Raw genomic sequence first — 13,276 nt, 5'->3', positions numbered from 1 at the left:
AAGTACACCGTGCAGCTACAGGTGTAAGTACACCGTGGAGCGACGGGTCTAAGTACACCGTGCAGCGACAGGTGTAAGTACACCATGGAGCGACGGGTGTAAGTACACCGTGCAGCGACAGGTGTAAGTACACCGTGCAGCGACAGGTGTAAGTACACCGTGGAGCGACGGGTGTAAGTACACCGTGGAGCGACAGGTCTAAGTACACCGTGCAGCTACAGGTGTAAGTACACCGTGCAGCGACAGGTGTAAGTACACCGTGGAGCGACGGGTGTAAGTACACCATGGAGCGACGGGTGTAAGTACACCGTGGAGCGACGGGTCTAAGTACACCGTGCAGCGACAGGTGTAAGTACACCATGGAGCGACGGGTGTAAGTACACCGTGCAGCGACAGGTGTAAGTACACCGTGGAGCGACGGGTGTAAGTACACCGTGCAGCGACAGGTGTAAGTACACCGTGGAGCGACGGGTGTAAGTACACCGTGGAGCGACGGGTCTAAGTACACCGTGGAGCGACGGGTGTAAGTACACCGTGGAGCGACGGGTGTAAGTACACCGTGCAGCGACAGGTGTAAGTACACCGTGGAGCGACGGGTGTAAGTACACCGTGCAGCGACAGGTGTAAGTACACCGTGGAGCGACAGGTGTAAGTACACCGTGGAGCGACAGGTGTAAGTACACCGTGCAGCTACAGGTGTAAGTACACCGTGGAGCGACAGGTGTAAGTACACCGTGGAGCGACAGGTGTAAGTACACCGTGCAGCTACAGGTGTAAGTACACCGTGGAGCGACAGGTGTAAGTACACCGTGCAGCGACAGGTGTAAGTACACCGTGCAGCGACAGGTGTAAGTACACCGTGGAGCGACAGGTGTAAGTACACCGTGGAGCGACGGGTCTAAGTACACCGTGGAGCGACGGGTCTAAGTACACCGTGGAGCGACGGGTGTAAGTACACCGTGGAGCGACGGGTCTAAGTACACCGTGGAGCGACGGGTGTAAGTACACCGTGCAGCGACGGGTGTAAGTACACCGTGCAGCTACAGGTGTAAGTACACCGTGGAGCGACAGGTGTAAGTACACCGTGCAGCGACAGGTGTAAGTACACCGTGCAGCGACAGGTGTAAGTACACCGTGCAGCGACAGGTGTAAGTACACCGTGGAGCGACGGGTCTAAGTACACCGTGGAGCGACGGGTCTAAGTACACCGTGCAGCGACGGGTGTAAGTACACCGTGCAGCGACGGGTGTAAGTACACCGTGGAGCGACGGGTGTAAGTACACCGTGCAGCGACAGGTGTAAGTACACCGTGCAGCTACAGGTGTAAGTACACCGTGGAGCGACGGGTCTAAGTACACCGTGCAGCGACAGGTGTAAGTACACCATGGAGCGACGGGTGTAAGTACACCGTGCAGCGACAGGTGTAAGTACACCGTGCAGCGACAGGTGTAAGTACACCGTGGAGCGACGGGTGTAAGTACACCGTGGAGCGACAGGTCTAAGTACACCGTGCAGCTACAGGTGTAAGTACACCGTGCAGCGACAGGTGTAAGTACACCGTGGAGCGACGGGTGTAAGTACACCATGGAGCGACGGGTGTAAGTACACCGTGGAGCGACGGGTCTAAGTACACCGTGCAGCGACAGGTGTAAGTACACCATGGAGCGACGGGTGTAAGTACACCGTGCAGCGACAGGTGTAAGTACACCGTGGAGCGACGGGTGTAAGTACACCGTGCAGCGACAGGTGTAAGTACACCGTGGAGCGACGGGTGTAAGTACACCGTGGAGCGACGGGTCTAAGTACACCGTGGAGCGACGGGTGTAAGTACACCGTGGAGCGACGGGTGTAAGTACACCGTGGAGCGACGGGTGTAAGTACACCGTGCAGCGACAGGTGTAAGTACACCGTGGAGCGACGGGTGTAAGTACACCGTGCAGCGACGGGTGTAAGTACACCGTGGAGCGACAGGTGTAAGTACACCGTGCAGCGACAGGTGTAAGTACACCGTGCAGCTACAGGTGTAAGTACACCGTGGAGCGACAGGTGTAAGTACACCGTGGAGCGACAGGTGTAAGTACACCGTGCAGCTACAGGTGTAAGTACACCGTGGAGCGACAGGTGTAAGTACACCGTGCAGCGACAGGTGTAAGTACACCGTGCAGCGACAGGTGTAAGTACACCGTGGAGCGACAGGTGTAAGTACACCGTGGAGCGACGGGTGTAAGTACACCGTGGAGCGACAGGTGTAAGTACACCGTGGAGCGACAGGTCTAAGTACACCGTGGAGCGACGGGTGTAAGTACACCGTGCAGCGACGGGTGTAAGTACACCGTGCAGCTACAGGTGTAAGTACACCGTGGAGCGACGGGTGTAAGTACACCGTGGAGCGACGGGTGTAAGTACACCGTGCAGCGACAGGTGTAAGTACACCGTGCAGCTACAGGTGTAAGTACACCGTGGAGCGACGGGTCTAAGTACACCGTGCAGCGACAGGTGTAAGTACACCATGGAGCGACGGGTGTAAGTACACCGTGCAGCGACAGGTGTAAGTACACCGTGCAGCGACAGGTGTAAGTACACCGTGGAGCGACGGGTGTAAGTACACCGTGGAGCGACAGGTCTAAGTACACCGTGCAGCTACAGGTGTAAGTACACCGTGCAGCGACGGGTGTAAGTACACCGTGCAGCGACAGGTGTAAGTACACCGTGGAGCGACAGGTGTAAGTACACCGTGGAGCGACGGGTGTAAGTACACCGTGGAGCGACGGGTCTAAGTACACCGTGCAGCGACAGGTGTAAGTACACCATGGAGCGACGGGTGTAAGTACACCGTGCAGCGACAGGTGTAAGTACACCATGGAGCGACGGGTGTAAGTACACCGTGCAGCGACAGGTGTAAGTACACCGTGGAGCGACGGGTGTAAGTACACCGTGGAGCGACAGGTCTAAGTACACCGTGGAGCGACGGGTGTAAGTACACCGTGGAGCGACGGGTGTAAGTACACCGTGCAGCGACGGGTGTAAGTACACCGTGGAGCGACGGGTGTAAGTACACCGTGCAGCGACAGGTGTAAGTACACCGTGGAGCGACAGGTGTAAGTACACCGTGCAGCGACAGGTGTAAGTACACCGTGCAGCTACAGGTGTAAGTACACCGTGGAGCGACAGGTGTAAGTACACCGTGGAGCGACAGGTGTAAGTACACCGTGCAGCTACAGGTGTAAGTACACCATGGAGCGACAGGTCTAAGTACACCGTGGAACGACGGGTGTAAGTACACCGTGCAGCTACAGGTGTAAGTACACCATGGAGCGACAGGTGTAATAAGTACACCGTGCAGCTACAGGTGTAAGTACACCATGGAGCGACGGGTGTAAGTACACCGTGGAGCGACGGGTGTAATAAGTACACCGTGCAGCAACAGGTGTAAGTACACCGTGGAGCTACAGGTGTAAGTACACCATGGAGCGACAGGTCTAAGTACACCGTGGAGCGACAGGTGTAAGTACACCATGGAGCGACGGGTGTAAGTACACCATGGAGCGACGGGTGTAATAAGTACACCGTGCAGCGACGGGTGTGATAAGTACACCGTGCAGCGACAGGTGTAAGTACACCATGCAGCTACAGGTGTAAGTACACCGTGGAGCGACAGGTGTAATAAGTACACCGTGCAGCGACGGGTGTGATAAGTACACCGTGCAGCGACAGGTGTAAGTACACCATGCAGCTACAGGTGTAAGTACACCGTGGAGCGACAGGTGTAATAAGTACACCGTGCAGCGACGGGTGTGATAAGTACACCGTGCAGCGACAGGTGTAAGTACACCATGGAGCGACAGGTGTAATAAGTACACCGTGCAGCGACGGGTGTGATAAGTACACCGTGCAGCGACAGGTGTAAGTACACCGTGGAGCGACGGGTGTAATAAGTACACCGTGCAGCGACAGGTGTAAGTACACCATGGAGCGACGGGTGTAATAAGTACACCGTGCAGCGACAGGTGTAAGTACAATTTCACAGCTCAAGAGTGGATGGCTCGGTAAGAGGAGGAACTGTGACGGAGGCACTAGGGAGTTCACAGTGGTGCCGTGTCACACAAGGCTCATGCTGGTGTGCAGGTGTGTTCTGCTGTGTCAAAGCGTTGGCATTTACTGGGAGCGGGTGCTGAATCTGAAGAGGGTGGATGAAGAGTTGGTGCTGAATCTGAAGAGGGTGGATGAAGAGTTGATGCTGAATCTGAAGAGGGTGGATGAAGAGTTGGTGCTGAATCTGAAAAGAGGGTGGATGAAGAGTTGGTGCTGAATCTGAAAAGAGGGTGGATGAAGAGTTGGTGCTGAATCTGAAAAGAGGGTGGATGAAGAGTTGGTGCTGAATCTGAAAAGAGGGTGGATGAAGAGTTGGTGCTGAATCTGAAAAGAGGGTGGATGAAGAGTTGGTGCTGAATCTGAAAAGAGGGTGGATGAAGAGTTGGTGAAGGTTATAAATGATTTCAGTTTGCTGCTTTTTCCCCACCTATCGGAGCCTGAAAGCTATTGTGGGGGTCCGGGGGCACGAGAGGGCACGTCACACTATTTTCCACAACAGAACTAGAATAGCCTGAGATACCCCCCCCCCACAACAGAGCTAGAATAGCCTGAGATAACCCCCCCCCCACAACAGAGCTAGAATAGCCTGAGATAACCCCCCCCACACAACAGAGCTAGAATAGCCTGAGATACCCCCCCCACAACAGAGCTAGAATAGCCTGAGATACCCCCCCCCCACAACAGAGCTAGAATAGCCTGAGATACCCCCCCCACAACAGAGCTAGAATAGCCTGAGATAACCCCCCCCACAACAGAGCTAGAATAGCCTGAGATAACCCCCCCCAACAGAGCTAGAATAGCCTGAGATACCCCCCCCCCACAACAGAGCTAGAATAGCCTGAGATACCCCCCCCCAACAGAGCTAGAGTAGCCTGAGATAACCCCCCCCCAACAGAGCTAGAATAGCCTGAGATACCCCCCCCCACAACAGAGCTAGAATAGCCTGAGATACCCCCCCCCCAACAGAGCTAGAATAGCCTGAGATAACCCCCCCCCAACAGAGCTAGAATAGCCTGAGATAACCCCCCCCACAACAGAGCTAGAATAGCCTGAGATAACCCCCCCCCAAACAGAGCTAGAATAGCCTGAGATACCCCCCCCCCCACAACAGAGCTAGAATAGCCTGAGATACCCCCCCCCCAACAGAGCTAGAATAGCCTGAGATAACCCCCCCCCCCAAACAGAGCTAGAATAGCCTGAGATAACCCCCCCCCCAAACAGAGCTAGAATAGCCTGAGATAACCCCCCCCCACAACAGAGCTAGAATAGCCTGAGATAACCCCCCCCCCAAACAGAGCTAGAATAGCCTGAGATAACCCCCCCCACAACAGAGCTAGAATAGCCTGAGATAACCCCCCCCCCACAACAGAACTAGAATAGCCTGATATAACCCCCCAACCCCCCCAACATTAATAAGTAATAAAAACCCAGAGTGCATCATCCACTCCAAGCACACAAGATGACAGTAAAGCTGCACTTCAGGGTTTCATCTTTTTCAGCCAAAAACTTTAAATACAGGGGGAAGTGTTAAAAAGGTGAAATGGGGGGGGGGGGTTAAAGTTTCTCACTTCCTCCTTCTGTAACAGGTGGATGTCATTGTGACGAAACCTTTTTCTATATTGACGTAAGACACGTTCACAGTGGGCGTAGCAGCAGCAGGTAGCGTCCTACAGAGGAGGGGAAGGTCCGTCTGGCTCGTCACTCCAACTGCAGTCACATGAAAATACCCCCCTGCCTCTGGGCGACGGCACCAGAGGCAATATTCACTTTGCCTTCCAAGAACTATCAGCAGTTAATAAAAAGCGACCTTCCAACAGTCAACTACTTCCTTTCATGGGCGTCCGGGGGGCGTGGCGGTCTATTTCATTGCCTACCAACGTGGGGATCGCCGGTTCAAATCCCCGTGTTACCTCCGGCTTGGTCAGGCGTCCCTACAGACACAATGGGCCGTATCTGCAGGTGGGAAGCCGGATGTGGGTATTTGTCCTGGTCGCTGCACTAGCGCCTCCTCTGGTTGGTTGGGGCAGTTATTGGGAGAGGGGGAACTGGGGGGGATAGCGTGATCCTCCCACGCGCTACGTCCCCCTGGTGAAACTCCTCACTGTCAGGGGAAAAGAAGCGGCTGGTGACTCCACATGTATGGGAGGAGGCATGTGGTCTTCTGCAGCCCTCCCCGGATCAGCAGAGGGGGTGGAGCAGAGATGGGACGGCTCGGAAGAGTGGGGTAATTGCCCGGATACAATTGGGGAGAAAAGGGGGGGGGGGGACCCTATTTCCTCTCGCAATGCGGTACTTTCACATACAATGATTAATGGTTTCCCCCCTTTTCTCCCCAACTGTACCAGTCCAATTACCCCACTCTTCCGAGCCGTCCCGGTCTCTGCTCCACCCCCTTCTGCCGATCCGGGGAGGGCTGCAGACTACCACATGCCTCCTCCCATACATGTGGAGTCACCAGCCGCTTCTTTTCCCCTGACAGTCAGGAGTTTCACCAGGGGGACGTAGCACGTGGGAGGATCACGCTATCCCCCCAGTTCCCCCTCCCCCTGAACAGGTGCCCCCGACTGACCAGAGGAGGCGCTAGTGCAGTGACCAGGACACATACCCATATCTGGCTGCAGACACAGCCAATTGTGTCTGTAGGGACGCCCGACCAAGCCGGAGGTAACACGGGGATTTGAACCGGCGATCCCCGTGTTGGTAGGCAAGGGAATAGACCACCGTGCCACCCGGACGCCTGACGATAAATGGTTTTAACTGAAACAATGTGTGTGTGTGTGTGTGGGGGGGGGGTGGGGGTGGGGGTGGGGTGGGGGGTATAAGTAGAGATTCAACGTGACGGCAGAATAAAATAAAGCATCGCTGTGACTCTGGTGTCCGTGTTCAGGCGTAGCTCCTGAGGAATAAGGAAAAACCCAAACTTCACATATACTACCATGTTCCATGCACATACAAAGACAAACTTTAAAAAAAAAGAAAAGGCGTTGACCCCCCCCCCCCGAAAAAACAATGCATGAATTTAAATGAGAATAAAATGTTTAAAAAGAAGGCATCTAAAGTTCTGGTTTAAAGGAAAGACGGCCCGGGTGACTCCTCCACATCAGTCGGCCTAGTTTTCTTATTCTCTGACCTTTGTCCTTTTGTAAACGATCTCCTACTCAACAGTGGGCTTGGGGGTGGGGTGGGGGTCAGACCGTCTGTTCGACCGGGCACCATTTTACATTCTCTCGGCTTGTGGGCACGCGGCGTCTATCTGAGGCGCTGGACGAGTGCGTGTGTGAGGCCCAGGCTGAGCAGCTGCAGCGTGGAGAGCTGGGCCAGGCGCGGGGAGGCCTTGAGGAGCTTCTCCCAGCTCAGCTCCAGCAGGCTGGGGACGACCAGCCACACCTTGAACAGAGAGCCGGTCCTGCGGTTTTCGGACATACTGACCACACCACCGTGGACGTACATACAACCGGCCTGCAGGAGAGGGGGTTGGAGGGGGTCACCGTTTGCTACTGCTAACAGTACACATGTTGTCATCACGGCCAGTCGGAGTATGTGTTGTGCTGGCTTCCATGACGCACGCTTCACTAACCGGAGTCACAGCAGCACAGTGGAAATAGGCCGGTTCTGGCATGACGGCGGGCAGCTTGGTCCACTGCAGCGTTTGCAGGCTAATCTTCCACAGGTCAGACAGGATGTGCTCTCCGTTATAACCCCCACATATAAACACTTCTAGATGAAGGACAGAAGACAAGTGAAGACACAACTACAGACCTCACAGACACGTACTGCTCATGCACAGCAACGCCTCGTCTTACCCTCTTTGACTTGTACACAGCTGTGACAACGGCGTGCAGCAGGGTATCCTGGTATCAGAGTACAAGTATGACACAAATGTTAAAAACGTCTCTTCAAGTTATTTGTTGTATATGAAAGCAAGTTTACACTTACTGTCCCAATGCCATTTTTTACTTTACTTTTACTACTTATTGATCCCCGTGGGGAAGTTCCTCTCTGCATGTAACCCATCCCAGCTATGTAGCTAGGAGCAGTGGGCAGCCGCCGTGCAGCACCCGGGGACCAACTCCAGTTCGTCTTGCCATGCCTTGCTCAGGAGCACAGGCAGCAGTATGAACCCTAACATGCATGTCTTTTTGATGGTGGGGGAAACCGGAGCACCCGGAGAAAACCCACCGCAGACATGGGGAGAACATGCACACTCCACACAGAAAGGACCTGGGATGACCCCAAGGTTGGACAACCCCAGGGTTCGAACCCAGGACCTTCTTGCTGTGAGGCGACAGCGCTAACCACTGGGCCACCGTGCTGCATAATGAAATGCTTGTTTTGCTGGCTCCACTCACAAGCAGGAAATAAAAGTACTTAGAAAAGTACTCAGAGAAATCAAAGAACAAGGTACAAGTACAAAAACAGTCAGTGCAGACTCTGGATGGACTTTGTTGGACTGTGGGCCGTGTTGGACCACGTGTCCAATAGTGATGGTACTTGAACAGTAAAACGTGCAAACAGCACATGACGCAGTCGGAGAGAGCGACCATAATGACGCCGGTCTCTGTTCAGCACCACACACCGTTACCCTGCTGCCAGGGTCGGGAGGGTTACATGCTGTAAATTACCTGCCGAAAAAATTATTCGGTAATTTACTCTTAAGTATCACGATATTAAAGTAATGTAATCTGGTTAATTTCAGTCACTTTTGGATTACCTCAATGACCGATCCAGGGATGCACACACAAAGTGGTATTAGTTCAGAATGTGGCAGGCTTGGAAGGTTCACCTAACAGGACATATACAGTAGGCCAGACAACTGCCTGCAGTAAGTAGCCTGTCAGAGTAACACGTCTCCAGGAAGTAAACAGCCTACATAATGTTTCAGCTTTACTGGTGAACAAGAGCAACGCACAAAATAAATGCAATGAACATAATGTACTATCGTACAATGTGCTCTTACTTCTCAACAAAAATTATAATATTTGATTTAATAATAAATGTATAATTTTAGGACCGCAGCCATGTGCCCCTGGTACCCCGGGAAAACTGCTCCAGTAAACCACTTCAGGTGAGCATTGCCTGCGTATATTTCTCCCTTCTCCGGTTGTGAGAATACGGAACAAATCCCACTCCGTATCGGTTCAGCAAAAAACGCATCATTTCCTTCTAAAATACAGGACAATTCTGTATTTTAAGGGATGGGTGGCAAAGTATAAAAAGCACGAAACCATCCAGACCCATGATGCACCCGCCAAGTGTGAAGTCGGTCGGATGAACAGTTGCGGAGAAAATCGAAGGATGGGCAAACAGAGACAGATTATTGTGATTCTGAAATGTACATAGTTAATATATCAAAGACTACCAAGCACGCGTCCCTGCTAAGCGTCCCTCTCAGGTCGTCCATGAGTGAGTGAGTGAGTGAGTGAGTGAGTGAGTGACCACCATTTGCGATGCATAGCCCACAGCGGCAGTTGCATGGCATTGTGGGAAAAACATTTTATTTTATATTATTTCTAAAATTTAATGCTGAAAAATAACCCCCATTTTTAAAAATTGTATTGTAATCTGATTCAATTTTTCCTGTAACTTTGCTGGAACACAGTTACATTTTTGGTATCCTGGTTACATAAACGCCCGTTACTGCATTCTGCTACCCACAAGCCTGCCTACTGCCAATATTTGACACTGCCAAAAGAAAAAAGAAAACAAGTCCCAGTCAGGCCACAAACCTATTTTTTCATGAGGTTTGGTGATCATTTCCTCCCAGTAATTAGTCTCTAGGTTGTATGCATGAATCTGAAAAAGACAAGTGGTATTAACACAGTGTGTGACTTGACTTTTTGGCTTCAAATATATTGAGCACATGTACACAAGCCTGCTATCCTGTACCTTATCCAGTGGATACGACGTCCAGGACGTCCCACCTCCCAGGATGTATATTCTCTGTCCGTCATGAGCCAACTCATGTCTGTACCTTGGTGGATTAATGACATCATGACACTCCATTTAAAATTCAAAGCAAACTGGTTAATACATGTGGGCTTTTCCAAGGGCCACAAAAACTCGCTCTAGTCACTTCCCAGTACACCGACCTTTCCTCGGGCAGATCTGTGGGTGCGTTGTTGGGCTTGAGATGGATCCACTCCCTGGTGGTCAGGTCCAGCCTGTGAAGATCTGTGCTATAAAGGTAGCCTGTTGTCCCTCCAAATACATAAAGGTAGCCATTTATGATAACCATAGCCTGTGGGTGGAGAAGGAGAATAGATGCACGGGGGTGGAATACGCAGCTGCAAAGATCATTAACTGAGATGGAGTAACTTTGTTTTCAGTGACATAGTCTACATTTCCAAACAGCCCTGACCTGCCCGTAGATTCTGTTGGGTTTCTTCCCTCGGCAGTTGAGTAGGTTCCACCGTTTGTATTGGACATTGCAAACATGCACGTCGTTCCCATTGTTTTCACCAAATGGAATTCCAGTACCACCGAACACAAGCAGGTTGTTGCCATGTAAAACAGCTAAGAGGCAGAAATGCAATCGAGCCATTACATCCAGATGTTTAAGCATTCAACTTAACTCTCTTAGAAAGTCTTGCTTTAATCTACACACAAGCAATAAACTCCATTTGGGAACAATTCAGGTAAAATGAAATGAAGGGTAAGACATCAAGCCGTACCTGACATGGAGGCGAGCTCTGTGGGCATGTAACCCTCTGTGCGGACCTGCTGCCAGGTAGCTGTGGCAAAATGAAACCTCCACAACTCCCTGAAAAGTGGGTAGTCTTCATTCTCAGAACCCCCAGCCTCGTCAAAGTCTGGGTTGTAACCTCCAAAAACGTAGAGGTTAGCACTGTCTGCAACACATCGGTGCCCACTTCGGGCAGGGGGTACACAATGTCCTGAAAAATGGTAGAGTCCAAGAGGACTTTTAAGTTCTTATTCACTATGAAAGCTGAATATGGAGCTGCCAGGGAAGAGGAGAAGAGGAAGGCCAAAGAGGTGGTTTATGGAGGTGGTGAGGGAGGACATGCAGGTGGCTGGTGTGACAGAGGAAGATGCAGAGGACAGGAAGAGATGGAGACGGATGATCTGCTGTGGCGCCCCCTAACGGGAGCAGCCCAAAGTAGTAGTAGTAGTAGTAGTAGTATTTAAACCATGCCCCTCTCCAAAGACCCAATGTAAAAAGAGATAGGGAACTGGATCATGTGGATCATGAGGATCATGTGGATCATGTGGATCATGTGGATCATGTGGGTTTTGGCAGGATAGTGACTATGAAGAAGGAAAAGAGTGGATCTGTTTGGCTCGTCACCAAAGACAGACGAGAAACAGACAGAAGTGAATAAGAGGGAGGCAGATCATTTAAAAAAGAGGCACTGGAGGTCAGCAAAGCGGTGGGGTGTGAGAGGTGCAGGTGAGGGTAGACAGGGAGGGCATCATGCAGCCGTCAGTAACCCACCTTCTCTCAGAAACCGGTTAGGGATTCGCAGGTTTGGGCACGAAGGGTAAAAGATACGCCGAGCCTGAAGCCACCGCACTCTCTTTTTAGATCCTTCCAGTCAGTCACCACGTCAGGAAGGACGGGACAGACAGACAGACAGACAGACAGACAGACAGACAGACAGACAGAGAGAGAGAGGGAGGGAGGGGACGTCAGACACCTTTACGACACGTCCCTGTGCACGGGCATGCTGCAGTGGACACGGCCGGGTTCGGACTTACGAGGCAGGGCTGCGTTTTATTCGCAGCGAGGTTTGGGTTTGTTTGGAGTGACGTGCGCCATGCTAGAAGCCGCTGGAAGCCGCAGTCAAGCCTCATACGCATGAGCACACTTGGCCAGTGAAGCTGACCTGCTGACCATCTCCAGGAGCAGGGCATTTAACTGGCTTCCGTAGCCACCGCTAACACGCTAGCTTCGGCCCCCCGGCACGGAAGGGGGGGGGGGGGGGCAAGCAGCAACCACCGACCGATATGAAACGATGCAGCGGCCCCGTGCCTCGGACAGCTGACCGCCTCTGCAAAGGCGCGCCGCCGGCCCGCTACTGCACGGGCCGGCTATCGAACCCGCGCGTCCCTGCGCAGCCCGCTGCTTCAGCCGCAGACCACCTGGTTTTGTGTACAAACCTGAGTCGCGGATGGAGGGCCTCCACGACAGTTTCTCGAACCTGTTCAGCTGATTGGCAGCACGGTTGCCTCCGTCCTCGGCAGACATTTCGATGCCGGCTGCAGAAAGCGAGTCTAGAAGTCGGGGCGGGCGCTCCGAGGCGGCTTCCCCGGCATGTGTGCAGGCATCCAGGACTCAGACGCCTGCAAAACAGCCACGGTCCGCGACTTGGACGTCACGGACAGCTGGTCTCTTCTGGCCAATAGGAGCAGGCCGGCCCAAGGACGTCGCATTCAAGAGCTCTACGCAGTCGCGCTTCGTTGTGAAATGGTCAGGTCGGGCGGCTGACGAACCTGTGGTAGAAAAGCATGTTCTGCTGGGTAGACACGTGAAAAGTTCTCTTTCATTTGGAAATGTTCATGGCACTGAAGAGTTGGCCAAACTTAACATAGCTTGTGAATCGTGACTGAACTGTTTTCCAGTGGGGCTGACTGACCGCAGTTTATCACAGGCAGCGCTAGCAAAGCTGTGCGTAGCCAAGAAGAAGAAGAAGAAGACGAAGAAGAAGAAGGTGTGCGTAACCAAGAAGAAGAAGAAGACGACGAAGAAGGTGTGCGTAACCAAGAAGAAGAGGAAGAAGAAGAAGGTGTGCGTAACCAAGAAGAAGAAGAAGAAGAAGGTGTGCGTAGCCAAGAAGAAGAAGAAGGTGTGCGTAGCCAAGAAGAAGAAGAAGAAGAAGAAGAAGAAGAAGGTGTGCGTAGCCAAGAAGAAGAAGAAGAAGAAGAAGGCGTGCGTAACCAAGAAGAAGAGGAAGAAGAAGGTGTGCGTAGCCAAGAAGAAGAAGAAGAAGGTGTGCGTAGCCAAGAAGAAGAAGAAGGTGTGCGTAACCAAGAAGACGAAGAAGAAGAAGGTGTGCGTAGCCAAGAAGAAGAAGAAGGTGTGCGTAGCCAAGAAGAAGAAGAATAAGAATAAGAAGAAGGTGTGCGTAGCCAAGAAGAAGAAGAAGAAGAAGAAGAAGAAGGTGTGCGTAGCCAAGAAGAAGAAGAAGAAGAAGGTGTGCGTAACCAAGAAGAAGAGGAAGAAGAA

At 52.3% G+C, this 13,276-nt stretch overlaps 1 protein-coding gene across 1 annotated transcript; it reads right to left on the bottom strand.

The window, feature by feature from the left end:
* Positions 1 to 7,210: 7,210 nt before the first annotated feature.
* On the bottom strand, positions 7,211 to 12,490 carry LOC130114185 (kelch domain-containing protein 10-like). Its single transcript, XM_056281994.1, has 10 exons — positions 12,211 to 12,490; positions 11,546 to 11,638; positions 10,764 to 10,985; positions 10,451 to 10,605; positions 10,182 to 10,330; positions 9,979 to 10,063; positions 9,819 to 9,885; positions 7,896 to 7,943; positions 7,670 to 7,809; positions 7,211 to 7,551 (listed from the first exon to the last, which is right to left on the bottom strand). Exons 1-10 carry the CDS (start codon positions 12,296 to 12,298, stop codon positions 7,342 to 7,344), a joined length of 1,257 nt encoding a protein of 418 aa, XP_056137969.1. The 5' UTR covers positions 12,299 to 12,490; the 3' UTR covers positions 7,211 to 7,341.
* Between the last annotated feature and the right edge of the window lie 786 nt (positions 12,491 to 13,276).

This window comes from Lampris incognitus, chromosome 6, assembly GCF_029633865.1.
Source record: "Lampris incognitus isolate fLamInc1 chromosome 6, fLamInc1.hap2, whole genome shotgun sequence".
NCBI lineage: Eukaryota > Metazoa > Chordata > Actinopteri > Lampriformes > Lampridae > Lampris > Lampris incognitus.
Note: the sequence above shows the minus strand (reverse complement) of the source record. Positions and strands in the feature narration are given on the sequence as shown.